Consider the following 16,565-nt stretch of genomic DNA (forward strand, 5'->3'; position numbering starts at 1 on the left):
TATACAAGTAATATATATGTAGAAGCGATATATAGAAAGATTAATACGCGATAATTTTATATAGCTGATTCTTCCGATAATTTATCTTGTTTACGAGATTTCTGGATAAAATATTAATATAAATTGTTTAATTTTTGTAATTTTATAATATCCATACAATTATTGTAATGTAATCAATATATTGATAATATATAATAGATAAATATATAATAGATTGATAATAATCCACTGATGTGGATAATATAATCAAAAATGTTATTTATACTTGATCTAAAAATTAATAAACAGGAAAAAAACGTCACTAAATAAGATTTACTAATTAAATTAATCGTGTTTGGACACTAGATCATACATAGTTCGCATAGAATGATAACTTATAAACCTAAATATTATTTAAGTTACAGAGATATTGAAGTAATTTTATTATTTATGATTTATATATACATATATGTGTGTGTGTGTGTGTGTGTGTAAAAATAAATAAAATTTATTATAATCATTCTCAAATGCACCCGACAATTTAAAATATTTAAGAGTAAATAGCAAATTGTTTCTTTTCAGAGTATAGGTGATTTCCTGAATATTTATCACAAATTATGATAATGATTTTTTTATGTCTGTAAATGCCTCAAAGAAAAAATTTTTAAAATATAAAAATATCACTAAAATATTTTTTAAGGTATATATTTTTTAAAGGTCACATAAAATACCTTGAAAATAAGATATTTTCGGAAATTTTGTCAAAGAAGCATATTTTTAACACAGAATACATACATCATAAAAATAATATCGATTTATATCTTAAATATTCTGTTCTATTTTTTTTATATCTTACGTAAACGTATGCTTTATAATGATAAATAATTAAACCAATAATTTCAAACAAAAAAAAATGAAAATAGATGTCAAGAACGCTTCTGATATGTTGCTCGAGTTGATTAATCCTTTTAATATATATGTTCTAAAGAAATGATAAATACATATAGAAATCACATCAAGACTTTTTTTTTAAATTACAATCGCATCATAATAAATATGTCGATGAGGTAATCTATCATTAATCATTGGAGAGTGATTAAAATGACAAAAAATGTTGAGTGTCTTACCGATGGATATCGAAAACGTGTTTATACGTTTTCTAGATGGGGTCACGAGCGGACGAACACACACTGCGAATAAATTTCCAACATATGTATACGTTACTATCGCTGTACTACGCATGCGCGAAACAGCAAAAAATTCAGAGATCGTATATAATCTAACAGACTTTGTTTAGTCGCATGCGAGTGTTTTCTCAGTACATGAAGTTCCGTGTTTATTATCGTTACGATGACAGATTCTCAGAGTTACGACAGTGTTACACATAACTTGACAATCGAGCAAAAGGAATATGCAGCGAAAGTTTTAAATGAATCAGACGAGAATAGAGGAAAATTTATCGCGGAAATTAAACGCTGGATTCAAGAGAGCGATTTATGCGCACGAACTGGTAAAAACATTGATAATGATAGGTTAGAATAGAAAAATTAAGAAATTTTTGTATGACATTCATTATTGAATGTTTTTTTGTTGACAATTTATTAATTTCGTAGCATGAAAATAAAATTGTCTTGAATTAATAATAATTTTAACATATTAGAATGAATTAATATGAAATAATATGAAAATATATTTAAAAGTATTAAGCTCGTAGAAATTGACTTTGTACCGAGTAAAAATGTGTGATTATTTTTTTTCGAAAAAGAAGTGACAGTATTTATATAATTCCAAAAATTAAATCAAAATGGGTCATAAGAGCCACAGCACGGTAGTTGGAGCGCAGAGAAGAAACAACACTTTCTTTTTTTATTATATGTTACTTAAAACTTAAAATTAAAAATAACGGGGGAAAATAAAATGCGCCCGTTATTTTTAATTTTGTAAGTAAACAAATAATAAAAAAGAAGGAAGTGTTGTTTCTCCCCTGCGCTATTGCTCTTATGTGCGAATTTTGATTTAATTTTTTTTTTTAGCCAAATTCCAAACTACTAATTTTATATAATTTCATTATACAAAAGTAATTTGACAATCTTGGTAAACTTTAATTTGATAAAAAAATTTGTATTATTTATAAAATTCATATCGCGTTTTTATTATATTTCATTATTTCCTAAGCGAAGCAGTTCTCTTTTTTAAAAATTGTATAAATTATTTTCCATAAACTCTTTTACAAGCATACTTTTTAATAATTTAAAGTATAACAAAATAACATAAAAAATAATATAAAAGTACAATTTAATAATAAAATTTAAAAATTGATACATGTGTTAATATATTTAATATAAATGAAATATTATTACTATTATTATTATTCTCTAAAAAAAGAAAATGGAAATTAATTTTTATGTATCTTCGTCTATTGCAACATTAAAATAGAATTTTAAAATTATTACAAAAAAGAATATTACAAGTTTACGATTCGTAATGATAGAATTTATTATAGGTTTGTTAAAAATTATCTTAGAACATGTACTATAATGTACATTATAGCACGCTATTTTTGCATTGTTTTATTATATATACATTAAATAATTCTTTTACCACGTTTTTTATGCTGTATTTAAAATCACAAGATTTCTATTCATTATTTATGACATAAAGTACTATAAATGAAACTTCTTTTCATATTTTATATTGGCTGAGACTGACTTGATGAGATTATTATTCAGTAATTATAATGCAAAGTACATAATACTGCTGAGTAAGAATCTAGTGATTTAAAATATAACTCAAGCCAACGTCATTTCTGCGAGAGCACTTAGTATATTTGTTACATGTATATTTTTTCGAGAGATATCCAACATTTGTATAATATATGTATGTGTATTCATATACATATGTTGTATAGATATTGACATTTTTCCAGTGCAAAGCAATTATCATCAGCAATTTATTATATATTTTTTTTTAGGCACATATTTGTAATATTGCAAAGAATATTAAAATTGCGTCATTAAATATTCACATAATAATTTTTACGTCTTTTTCTTTTTTTAAATATCATATAAGAGGATCTATTATACAAATTAGGAAATATATAAAGGAAATATATAAGGAAATATATAAGGATTTATTATATTTGCTATTAAAGAAAGATTATTGGAAAAACTTCCCGTCTTTTCAAATTTTATCTCTTTAAATATATATGGATATATCTCTTTTGATATATATAGATATATCTGTAGAGTATATCTAATATTATCACAATTAAAGCTCTTATTTGAGAAAAAATTTTAATGTACATACAGATGATTTCTTCATTTTGCGATTTTTGAGAGTCTGCAAATTTAATCTCGAGTGTACAAAGGCCAAGATACGGAATTATCAAATGCAGAGAGCAAAGATACCAGAATGGTATGCAAACAGAGATCCGTTACAACCAAGACTGCAACAATTGTTAGATTTGGGGTAACAAAAATTATTCCTAAATGTAATTATAAGAGTGCGAAAATTTATGAAGTTTTTATAAATTCATCCAAGCCCAGTATATTTCTATAAGGATATCTTTTTATAAATTCATCCAAGACAAATTTATACGTAAATATTTTGCATCCCAATTAATCTATAAAAATTTCACTATTTCCTACTATTATTAGTAGAGAAACAACATTTCAGATCAACTTAATAGATGATTGATTATGAAACTTTACAATTTTCACATTTTCAAAATTATCAATTTTATTTGTAGTGATTTAAAAAAATCATATCGTAATGTGCATTAATCTTTAATTGTAAATTATTTTGGTGTCATTTAATTATAACAATTTATATTATTAATCATCATTAGGTTTAATTCGGAATTAAATTTTTCATAATTGATGGATTATTAGATCATTAGAATTTATATAAAATCTCGAAACTTTTCATCAATTTGATATATAGCAAAATGTTTTAATTATAATTTTGTCTTTAACGATTAATACTTCGACTATTTTGAAGTCGATTTTTCATTAAATATCTTTTTCATTTATATTATAGTAGTTATAATTTTATTAATAATTGTTTTTAGTTATATTTATCAAAAATATATTTATCAAAAATTTAGTTTATTTTGATGCAGTTCGCTTTTTAAGTTTAATTTTAATAGTTAATAAAGCATTTTATATATATTCGCCGTAAAACTAGATATAAACATTTTTGATAGATTTTGAAATATTTTATTTCCGCTTAGAATTTGTTTACCCTTGCGGAAATTGGACAATCAAGGAAGAATGGTTCTCCTCGGGCGGCTTGTGCATAATCCAAACATATTTACATTAGCAGATGTACTTAAGGTATTATTAATATAACACTCGAGGGAAATGTCATAAAAATTATATTAATTTAAAGCGATACTTTTTAAATTTGTTTATACTTTTCGACGGATGACATTTTAGGCCGCATCCTTGACTCTAGATGTGGCCATAAGAGACAACGTTGAAGCATCCTTGTACGGTTTCGTAATAATTGTAGATTTGCAATATATAACTTTGCGTCATATTGGTCAAATAGAAATTCGCACTTTAAAGAACCTGCTCCACGCGTGGCAAGGTTGCTATCCTGTAAGAATTCAATTGCTTAACTATGTTAACACTCCGGGATACGCTAAATTATTTATGGACATCACCAGTTATATATTAAGCGATAAAATAAAGCAAAGACTGCGTGTATACACGCGCAAAACAACGCCTGATTGTTTTATGAATATGCCAGCTAATATATTACCTGTTGAATATGGCGGCACTGATGGTACAATTCAAGAATTAACAGGTAACTCGTGTAAAGAATTAAGGATTTTATTTAGCAATAATGGTGAAGAAAAATAAGTGCGTAAATATATATAATTTTTTATTTAAGTCACAGTATTTCAAATCCTTAAGCACTTTTTGCGATAACGATATGAGCACTGAATATATATACATCTATATTAATCATTTATGTTATATAATATGATCTCTCTTACATTTACAGAATATTGGAAGAGAGTGGTCGAAGAGAATCGCGATTGGTTTATCGATGATGAAAAATATAAACCAATTTTGAAATAGTATAGCAGGATCAAATTAATTGTTTCGAATAAAATATTGAAACTATATGAAAGAGCAACGATACGAAGCAATTAACATGATATAATCAATCGAATGAGCACAAAATATATAGATTAAAATTCTTTTATAATATATATGTAATATAATTAAAATTAAGTGAAATTTATATGTAAATTTAAAGAAAGTTAAGATTATGTAAAGGCATGTAATTTATTTCTCTCCATTTTCTTTTTTCATCATAAGCTTGCTTCGCTTTTACATTTTCATTTTTATATAAATAAAAATAACTTATACAACGAGAACCATCACTTGAAATTGCTGTTTTTTTCTCTTTTAATTTAGAAATATATTCACGTCAAATTTCTGAGAAAACTCTGAGGACTATTTGACTAACGAAAAACTGCAAACGAGAGACAGTGAATCAATCTTGTTTGGTGTTGAATTATACTTTATTACTTATTATTTTATATTTATTGGTATTCTAAGCAAATTCAAAAAGTCTGAAATTCGGTCGATGATGACACCGATCAGAATTTTTGACATTTCTCTTTAAAATATGGTTCATAAGGAAGGGAGAGAGAAAATCCACTCTTTGATTTGGCAAATATAAATATAAGTGTGACATTTCATACTTGATAATATCCTGTAATTTTTTCTGAAAATATTATAAACTTTCTCTCTCGAAAATATAATATACAAATATAATATTAACAAATATAAAATATACAGAGATTATATTTTTATAAAATTATATATTTCATTTTAATATATTAATTATATATTTAATTTTTTATTATTTAATAATATTTTATAAATATAAAATCATCCTAAGAGAAAGTTCGATCAAATTTCAAGATATATATCTGAATTTTTAAACTTTTGACGCGAAATATTTCTTGCACGCGTCGACTATCGAATCACGTTACATTTAGTATATTAAAAAAAAAGCGAAATAATATTATAACGTTATATCGACTCTGTAAAAAAACGCAGCATCACTAGAGCGGCGATTCGGTAACGTGTAGTTGACAGCGCGCCAGGTATAATGAGATTTTGCCGGAAGTCGCGTCGAAGAGGAGGACTGAGGCAGCCCTCCTCCCCCACCCCCTGGTCGGCATTCTCTCCGTCCGTACAGAAGCGCAGTCTTCTCAGAGGGGTGTCGGGCCCCCACGAACGAATCTAATTAAACGCTAAATTGTTATTTTAAGTTTAATAACAACCATAATGATCTCGCGCCCGAGCGGGGGCTCTGTTATTATCTAGATTGCATATTTTCTGGTAGATTAAGTTCCTTATAAGCGAAAGAGAGAGCTGCGCGCTCCCGACAAGCGGAGCAAGAAGGCCCCTTGGGATGAGCTGAATCGTGCCTGCAACGTACATACAATGCGGTGCAACGTCATTCGCAAACTGCGCCTCGCGGCGCATACAACGGGCCAATTACGCGCCCTGCTGCCGCGGGGAATATGGGAAGCATCCGCGGATTGTAAAAAGATTATATCATTATTTTTGTAGGCAATTAAGACAACTATTTTGCGCAACTTTTTTAATGTACAATTTTTCTTTTTAATTAAAGTAACACCATTTCCATGGTGTCCATTCTTTGGAAAGATATTGAAAATCTGGACTTCTCTCTCTTGGGGATTTATTTTGTGGAAAAAAAATAGGGAATACTCATGGAATTTTATTGGAAGTCAGGGAATTTCTTTTTAAAATTCTTTCTTTGATAATTTTGCTATTATGTTGTAAACAGCTGACAAGCCAAGTAAATTATGCATTTGAAATATATTGTAAATATATATCTATCTCTGTTTTTATATATTTAACGTTCTAATGAAATATTGAATATGCAGTGTATATTTTTATTGTAATTTTTAATGATAAAATGAAAATGTCATGCGAATGAAAAATGTTTATTTTACGGAAGTTATCTTCATACTTATACAAAATTATACGAAAGTTATCAGCATATTTATACAAATCTAACTTGAAGAAATATTTAAGATATTCGTTTTATTTGAAATTTATAATAAAAATACTTGACAAATCAGGGAATTTTTACAAGACTTGAATAGACACCCTGATTTTGTAAAATTGTGAAAGACTCGAAATACGCAACTAGGAATTATCTCGTGCATAGTGTAAAAATTTGCTAACGTGAAAAATTATATATTATTTGAAAATTTATATATTTGTATTTTGAATTACGTATTTTTGTATAAAATTGATTTTTAAAATTAAAATTCATACCTCGATGACCGAGATAATACATGCAAAAATTGCGATGGTTCAGTGCGATTGAAGTCCTCATCGTCGCTTTTAAACAAGCTGCGTATGTATTTTTATTAACGCTAACTCTTTAGATGACTACTCGCTCATAAGTAGTGCGTTCTCGGGGGACGATTCGTCATCGCTGTTTCCACGTCAACGGATCGCGAAACACGGTGCAGCAATGCGTTTCTTGCAATCGTGACATAGGTATGTTTCTTCCCATCGTGCCATTTTCTTCGGCTTCTCTTTCATCCCCCTTGCCGGTTACGCGGCGGTGACAGCAATTATGTTGTCGGAAAAACCGCTGGTGAATTACACGAGCATGGTATGCGACTTACAATTAGATAAGAGCTAACGCTCTCTTTATAAACTCGTATGTGCTTACAACCATACACGAGAATATAGGATAATATTAAATATGAATTTTATACATAATCTAATATTTATTATAATTATTTTTCTTGTATATAAATTTTAATTCTAACGTTACATCATGAAAATATCACACAATAAAGTATAATAGAATCTTCTTTTATTTTTAATCTCAATTTTTAATCATTTACTTTGAGCAATCAGATACTCTATTTTGAAACTATTTAATTCATAATTTTGTCGAAAACTTTCCTTTTAAATCTCTAAATGTAAAACTGTTCATTTACTATCTACTTGAAATAGAAAATAGAAATAGAGAGAGATGCTCAATATTTATATATAAATTAAATCCTATCAAAATCCTCTAGATTCCATAAATGAGAAAATTAATTGAGCAAAATAGAAGATAGGAGCAAATAAAATGACATTATTATCATAAAAATGCATATTTTATTGTATGTAAAAAAAGAAGAAAGAAAAAAAGAGAGAGAATGTTTTTCATAAAGCGTTTATTTAGCGAGACACACCGGATAGGCAACTATGCCCGCAGTAATTATCTTATTGCAATTAGAGAGGACTATATATCTCCGGGAAAAGAGGAGGTAAACGCGATCCCCTTTAAATGAACCGTCGCCTCAAGAATTCTCTACCAACATATTCCTTCTTATGATCGAGTTTAGCCAGGTATAAAGGAAGTGCTCTCTCTCTCTCTCTCCCTTTCTCACCCTAATGACAGTGTCTAAAAAGTGCCGGCGAGTTTGCCAATTAAGGAGCACTATCCAGCGATGTCCAGCGCTATACAAAATCGGTTCTTAAAATCGTATTAAGATATTAATTATTATGCGAGGCGTGTATCCGCCACTTTGTCACGGTTTAAATCGTCGATAAGAACCACATCGGCACGAAAAGTCGCTCCTTTCGTCTTTCCTTTTCTTGGCGAACAGAAAAGAATTTCACTCGAAATGGTAAGGCATCATTTCTTATATCGAAACCGGATGAACTTTCACCGAAGAACAAAATTGCTCCGAAGTGCTGGAATTTCGTGGCGTCAATATCCAACAGAAGACGTGATCCAATGACATGTGGCTTGTCATGTGGGAGAAAGATGAATCGAAGTGTATCAAGGAAATTGTTTTACGTGTATTTAAATTGCAGAGAATGACTGCTTCGTGCCTCAGAATAATCCATTTCTATTTTAATTATATACTTATTAGTTATAGAAAATTAATTTTTGTTCTGATCGACTTTTAATAACGATATCCTTTCCTTTTCTTTCTTACAGGCTCTCCCTGCGAGCACGACGGGATCTGCGTGAACACCCCCGGGTCCTTCGCGTGCAATTGCACGCAAGGATTCACCGGGCCGCGATGCGAGACGAACGTGAACGAGTGCGAGTCGCATCCCTGCCAGAACGACGGTTCCTGCCTGGACGATCCTGGGACTTTCCGATGCGTCTGCATGCCTGGTAAGTACGTCTTCTCTTCTGCGCTTCATCTCACGGGCCCTTTTTAACGTCGCGTCTCACGCCCTTTTGTCTTTTTCTCGAGAGAAAGCAGCATGTGTGTGTCTGAAAAGGGACGGATAATTCGTCTGCTTCCTCGCGTGACCGCGAGCGATCGAGAACGCACCTCGGTCGCTTTCACGGTGGCAATTTCGCCGCAAATTTTGTCGTTTTATATTCGCGCAAGTAGAGTCCTCCAAAGTGTATATCTGCCACGTACTTCCGCGCGCTTTTCGATCGTTTCGGCAAAAAGCTCGCCGAGAAAGTCGCAATTATCTCGAGAGGTGCCCGCTTCCCTCGTTCGTTTTCGCGGCCCTCTCACTCCTCTCGAAACGACACGGTGGCTTTTTGCGTCCTCGCGTGAGTCGTTTGTATAAAAGCGAAAAAGGTTCCTTCCGTTGGAAAGTTACGTCTCCTTATGGTAACGGTAAGCCGTGCCCATTATCTCGACAAAGAAAACAGCCGAAAATGTAATCATGTTTAAATTATAGCTAAGATTTATGACACCAGAGCAAAAAGACCGTAACGAGAAGAGAAATCTCCCTGATTTGTTTTAGCGGTACATCATTAATTTTTATTTTAAATCTCACGCCTCTAGAAGGACAGAGTGTCTCTGGAGAAACATGGAATTCTCAGGGATTTCTTTCGTATAGAAAAATCAGGAAATTATTATGGAGAGATCAGGGAATTATATTGGGATTTTCGAGAAATTTTTCAAAAATTTTCTATACAAGATTATGCTTTTATTTTAAGTAATCCGTTGATAACAAATTATATAATTCTATTCACCTAGAATTTTTTAAATAAAAGTATTCTGGATATCAGAGAATTTTTTAGAAGATTTGAGTAGACACTTTCTGAAGGAAATCTTTAGCGGACAGAGTGTCTCTTCTCTGGAGAAACATGGAATTTTCATGGATTTCCTTTGTATAGAAAAATCAGGAAATTATTGGAGAGATCAGGGAATTATTCGAGAAATTTTTCAAAAATTTTCTATATAAGATTATGCTTTTGTTTTAAATAATCCGTCGATAAGCCAAATTATAAATTATGTGTTAAAATATATTTTATAAATATATATAATATAATACAATTACAAATAATTTTATATAACATATATATATATATATTTTTTACATAATGTCTAATAATTCTTAAAAAATATTGAATGTGCAGTACGTATCCTTTTTATTTTAATGAAAGGATTTAAATTTTAATTGATAAAGAAATGAAAAATGTGCAAATAAAAGTAAAATTTATTTTAGATAGTTCCATCAAAAAATTTCTAAAATATTCTATTCACTTGGAATTTTTTGAATAAAAATATTCAAAAAACATCAGAGAATTTTTTAAAAATTTGAGTAGACACTTTCTGAAGGAGATCTTTTTACAGTACGATATTTTAAGAATTTTAAGATGATCTAACAATGTTTTTCAAGCCAAGCTCGCGATGCGATTTTCGCGGGAAATCGCGAGATGAAAGACGCGCGAAAAGACGCGATCCGCCGCGCGCGATAGAGGCAGTCTTGGCAGGCTGCTGGATCCTGGACCCTAGATCCTGGGCCCCCGGGGGCCCTCATGTCACCGGTAAATTCTTCCGAGATGACAGCGCGCCGCGGTGTGCATTATCTGATACCCGCGAGGGCAGCGACCGGTTGCTCCCTCGACGCAGAGCGCGCGTAAGTCAGCCTTAATTGTTTGACGCGATCTATCCCTCCGTCTGTCTCGGGAATCCCTTAAGGGTCTCCGAGAGATATAGGAGCCGCGAGAGATCCGCCCGATCGATAATCGATATAATCGACGGCGAGAGACTCACGTCACTGTTGATATCACGATCGAATCTCGCAAAATCTCGCCGGAGAATTCTGTGTTCTCGAGTTTATTTACGATGCAATACACACACATACATAGTTCGCTTTTTGTAGAATTGATAGCGATGATTACAGAGAATATATAAACGATCCAAATTAAATAATAAATAGCTGGAGATGAAGGTCGTTGTTTATAGCTCCGCGTGGTTCTCATCAGCTGTTAGATCGGAGTTGTTAGTGTTCTTCTAATACGTACTTGTGGCGAGCCTTTGATAATTAAAAGCGAATGTCATTATACATTCTCATTAAATTATATTATGCACTCTATAATTAGACTTTTACCGGATTAAAATTATATAAATTTCATAAAATATACTTACTTATAATATTTCTATTTCTGTCTGAGAAATTGAACTCTTATTTTCTAAATTGAAAATTGAGATAAAAAATAAGAGGAAAATTATAACTCGGGTAAAATAAAGTTTGGAAAGTTAAATATTATTATTTTCTAAATTGAAAATTAAGATAAAAAATAAGAGAAAAATTATAACTCGTGTAAAATAAAGTTCGTTTAAACTATTTAAACTCGTTTAAATTATTATATCGATATTACTTCTTACATCTTTCATACTGGATCATCGTATAACTTTCATATTCTCACGCGAAAAAAAATATTGAAATGCGCCAGTTATACGTCCATTGTATTAGTGAATGGTCGGTCAAGTCCCTTAACGTCGAGGAGGAGCCGTGCCCCGAAAAGACCGGACGGAGGAAATCGAGGGTCCGAAAAGTGAGATAACAAAAAATGAGAGATTCTCGGGCCCTCGAAGCGAGGCCTGGCGTGACGAGGGGGAGGGGGGGGAGAAAGGGGGATCAGGGCGGTATAAAATATGATAGCGGGATTCGCGAAATATGAGACCGAGACGACGTTGCCCCGGGGCCCGCGGGGGCACAAAGGCTTATCTTGTCCCTCCGCCATTTTGGTGCTCCACCTCCCCCGCTTCTGCGTCTCGTTCCTCCTCTCGTTTTCCACCTTCTCGAGCTCCTTCTCGTCTTTTTCGTCTCTTCTTGCCTCGACCCTGCGTCGTGCCTTCCTTTCTTGTCGGGTCCCTGCTGTCCCGTAAAAGGATCCGCTAAGTAGCGCTAAGAGCTTCGAGGAAAGAGGATACTCGGGCATTCAGAATTTTGCACGACGCGGACCCGCAGAGCCTCGGTGTTTTTGCACGCCCTATTGTACCCCTTTATAATTGTCGTAAACGCAGCTCCCCCGCATCTCTCTGTTTCGAGTTGGCGTAATGAGAGAAGCTTCCCTTTCCCATCTCGGAGAGAGTGTTGCTCGTTCGCGAATTGGATCTGGATCGTGAAATATCGTTATTTCTTTGAAAACCGAATAATTAAAAATGAAACAATAAAGCTTGCAACAATCTTTAAATTAATATAATTTATATAATTATAATTATAAATTATTTAATTATAATTATAAATTATATTAATTTATATAATTATAAATTAATATAATTAATATAATTTTTATATAATAATATTCTTCGGATAATTTGCAGTTTTTAAATTAATTATTTTCACTATCGAGCATATTCATAGTTTTCTCGTACAACTCGGAATCTCGTCGAGTACGCATTTTATTATTATATCGCGGATATCGCAGGGTGTGTCCGCCGTATTGTGCTCACACATACGTACTTCCTACGCGGGTTTATGATTATCTGCGTATATAATGAAGAGGAGGAGCGGCACGAGATCTCCCAGTGTCATTGACGGACGAGAGCAATTACGCCGCTATTGCGTCTTCTACTGGGCGATCTGATAGTACGGACTCTTTTTCTGGCTGATGAATGCTCGCGCGATGCAAGCTCGTGAGTCGTGAAAAATACGGATTAATAAATCGGTAGCGCGGCGAGAGATATGCCATGGATTGCATCAGCTCGATATTAAACAACACGTGGATGTAATGAGTTGGTCCTTCCTACCAGTAGATCGTTAAATTGCACAAGCGCTCGTCTGTGTCGACTATCAGTAACGACTTAAGGTTCTCTTAAGTCGTTTGTTATTTCTATGGGAAAAATTTCAGCGAGGTCCTTGCTTTTTTTCTCTAGACTTTGGCATCGACAATAAATTCTATCCATCATAGAATGACATTAGTCGAAATTTTTCAATATTTGTAAAATATTGTAAGGATTTTAAGATAGATTTAGTTTATATAAGAATATTATTAATTTTTAAATTTAATATTATTAAATTAAATTCTTATTTTGTAAATTTTTAAATAGGAAGTAGACGAATAGTTTTCCACTTAAGATTGAAAAGAATCCGATTATAAAGGTTTCTGATTTTTTAAGTATCCAAGTAGATATTAAATTGAAAATTGAGAAAAAAAATTAAAAATAAGAAAAAGAAATTTCGACCTGGAAATTTAAATCCCTCTTTGCGGGGATTCGAGGTGAATTCTCCTGTCAATAAGCTAGCTGTTGCGTGCAATTTCTAGTCTGCAACTCGGACTTGTCGCAGTCTTCCGGTCGGACCGTAATGCGGATAAAGATGACACGAAGTCGGCGAAGGGAAGGCACTACAAATCGCCGCGCAAACACTCCGACACACAAGGCGAAACAATGTTATCCGACACGCCATCACGCGCCCAGGTACACTTCCAGGTGTTCACACGGAACAGGAATTTTGCCGTTTCTCGCTTCTCGAGGGAGCGTCGAAGGGAAATTAAAACAGCTTCTCTTAATTCTCGGACCTGGCGTCAGAGATAATCGATCGACGATGGCTACCATTGAAAAACGGTGTAAAAAAAAAGGGGGCCTCCGAATGGGACCGACTCGAATGATCGAGACATATTTTACTGTCACGCGCACAATCTACGGGTTTTTTCTCTCTCTCTTGATTCTGTCTCTCGTGCCGTCTTTTTTCACGACGCGTATCGCATCGCGGAAGATTTGTTACCCCCTTGGACCAAGGGAGATATCTCAATATCGCGGCTTGATATGCCCAGTGCACACATATACACTTTTATGCTTACGTGCTTCAAGCAAGAATCCTGTTGTCGGACACATACACAGGAAGTTGTATGATACATTGCTAAAGATGTAGATTTCTCCGTTTCTTTCTCTCTCTTTGTATGATCCAGCAGCTTTGCATTGTCCGCGAAAGAGGGACAATGGCTGCCACGTTCTGTTATCTTTCAACCCTTATTTCGCGCCGCATTCTCTTTGTGATATCTCTCTCTCTCCCTCTCTTTTTCTCTTGCGACAAGGTTCCGCGCGTTGCTTCTCTCCTTGACTCTGTAAGAATCCAGAATTTCTGCTTTCGCGAATCAACCTTTTTGCTAAAGTGCAATAGACATTATCAGCGAGATTGCACTTGCAATAAAAAAAATTAATTAAGTAGTTGGAAAAAAGATAAGCATTAAATTATTAAAAGTGTTTTCAATTCCTATATATTATAAATTAAATCGAAATTCCCTGGAATTATAAACATGAGAAATTATTAAAGAAAATTAGAACAAAATTTCGACAAAGAAAGGAGCCTTTTCAGTTGACATATTCATATTCATATTAATTGGGGAAGTCCTCACGCGATTGTTAGTTCGAGATTCACCGTGGGCATAATTTTTCTAGCCGGAAATTTATTTAAATTATTTTCTCGGGCTAATGAAGAGAGCATAATTTGGCTCGCGCGAGACGAGAGACTGTTCATGCTTTTGTTTCCTTCCGAAAGGCAGCGACTTGGCTGTCGAAGCTGAGGCGGATGGGTTGATTGTCAAGTGTGACGGCACCCTCCCGAGCAAGGAAGACGCGCGCATTTATTGTCCATGCCCCTTTTGAATGTTCTTTTCTCTCCGGACACCGGCGCGATTTCCTTTTTCTTCCCCGTCACTCCGGGCGCGTGTTCGGCCCTTCGGCCACTTTATCATTCCGGCGGAAAGACGTCGATGCCATTTTTATCGCACAATCCGAGGAACAATACGAGCAATTTTAGGACGTTGCCCTGCCGAATAACAATGGTGCTCGATGCCTGACGATATTAATCGCTGATTCCAGGTATAAACAGAATATTCCAAAAGAGTAGATACTTATTAAATAATTTAAATTCTATTTATTATATATATTTTAAATTTATATTAAATATCATAATTAAAAAAAATTAATTATATACAGATTATACAATATTATATATTCATTAATGTGAAGATGATATAATAATAAAAATGTACATGATAAATACATAATAAATAATTAATAAAAAATATATAAAAAATATTACGTATAAAAATTATTTTATACGTATATATTATATTATATTATGTATGTAATTAATTTTTATTGTTTTATATGTATATATAAATTCAAGAAATTCAATATTTAATAATATTTATTAGTATGCTTGTCACTTTTTCAAACATAGTTGAATTATTATTGCATGATAGTCTCTCTAAGAAGACAAAAGAGAAATTCTGCTACGACCTCGCACTCGAGATTATAGTTGACACGTTCACGGAAACAGTTATATAAATATGGTGCAGTGCGTAAAAGCGTCGAGGACTCGTCAAGATTCTATCTGAATTTACCCAACACGCTTGCTAAGTCTTCTGGCGGTCTTTATCCTCTTGATCTGCGCTCGCAAGTCCTCTTCTCAGCCCCTCATTCTCTCTACGCAATACGATCTTTTTTCTCGATTATACTTGTCTTTATTCATCCCCCCCTCCCCCCTATCTCTCGTCCTTTTTCGTCCGACTTTGCCAAAATTAGAGCGGAGCGCTTTAAAGAGGCGGCATCTAAATTGGTCCAGATAAGACTGATGCCATTGATTAAGCCGACAAAGTACAAGACGAAGAAAATGGATTTTTGAAAGCGTTTATCTTTTCCAATATTGGGCGAATCAAAGGAATAGATAGGAAGCAAAAGTTTTTTCTTGAATCAATTGTGGTTATTATAAATCTAATTAATTTTATTTTTTATTTATTAATTTTTTTATTTTATTTGATACTTTATTTTATTTTATTTGATATTATTAATATTTATTTATTTTATTTATTTTTATTTATTTATTTTATTTAATTATTAATAGCGTCTACGCGAGAAAAAACTGCATTTTCAAAGTTACATAAGACATTATCATATAATAAAAAAATTTTTTAATTATAAAAGATTTATATAATTTTCTTCAATTTAAATAATTTTGATATTTTATTACAACGATAAAATATCGTAATAATAGTATTTTCTTATATGAAATATTAAAATAGATGAACGTGATTAATTTCACCGATTAATATGCGAAATTAATTTTGAAATGACTTCAATAAATTCGCAATAATCTACTGTACATTGAAACAAGACAAAAGCTTCACGAGTGGTGAGAAGAGGGGATATCGCAAAGTAAAGAGCATCTTGTTGCTAACAAGCCGGATTGTTGCTCAGCAAGACGCCGTCCTTTAAGCGCGTCTTCCTCGTCCGGGCATCAGTCACTCTTGAAATCGTCATCAGGGACCTCGACAACGTCATAGGATATAATGTGTGTGCGTGC

General features: G+C 32.6%; 2 protein-coding genes and 1 long non-coding RNA gene across 7 annotated transcripts in view; 2 read left to right on the plus strand and 1 right to left on the minus strand.

Annotated features, from left to right (window-relative positions):
- N (neurogenic locus Notch protein) overlaps positions 1-16,565 on the plus strand; it is a 252,263-nt gene that overhangs the window by 173,478 nt on the left and 62,220 nt on the right. For all 5 annotated transcript variants that reach the window (XM_083088515.1, XM_083088516.1, XM_083088518.1 and 2 more), the window contains one exon: positions 8,989-9,171. In XM_083088515.1, coding sequence (XP_082944641.1) covers positions 8,989-9,171 — 183 coding nt within the window. The remainder of the gene's footprint in view (positions 1-8,988; positions 9,172-16,565) is intronic.
- LOC145965177 (uncharacterized) overlaps positions 1-16,565 on the minus strand; it is a 154,836-nt gene that overhangs the window by 92,686 nt on the left and 45,585 nt on the right. The gene's annotated exons all lie outside the window — the stretch shown is intronic.
- LOC145965169 (retinol-binding protein pinta-like) lies at positions 1,269-5,368 on the plus strand. The gene is made up of 5 exons (XM_083088552.1): positions 1,269-1,489; positions 3,288-3,447; positions 4,211-4,313; positions 4,416-4,788; positions 4,990-5,368. The coding sequence occupies exons 1-5, from the start codon at positions 1,330-1,332 to the stop codon at positions 5,064-5,066; spliced, it is 873 nt and encodes a 290-aa protein (XP_082944678.1). The 5' UTR covers positions 1,269-1,329; the 3' UTR covers positions 5,067-5,368.

Source organism: Camponotus vicinus, unplaced genomic scaffold, assembly GCF_025532165.1.
Source record: "Camponotus vicinus isolate PSW18456_S1 unplaced genomic scaffold, iyCamVici1.0 SCAF_14, whole genome shotgun sequence".
NCBI classification, from domain to species: domain Eukaryota; kingdom Metazoa; phylum Arthropoda; class Insecta; order Hymenoptera; family Formicidae; genus Camponotus; species Camponotus vicinus.

Excerpts from the sequence above, each read along its gene's own strand:
- LOC145965169 (XM_083088552.1), top strand. The coding sequence starts at position 1,330 with ATGACAGATTCTCAGAGTTACGACAGTGTTACACATAACTTGACAATC. Across the intron at positions 3,448-4,210 it reads CAACAATTGTTAGATTTGGG|AATTTGTTTACCCTTGCGGA; the intron begins GTAACAAAAATT and ends ATTTCCGCTTAG. Across the intron at positions 4,789-4,989 it reads TACAATTCAAGAATTAACAG|AATATTGGAAGAGAGTGGTC; the intron begins GTAACTCGTGTA and ends TTACATTTACAG.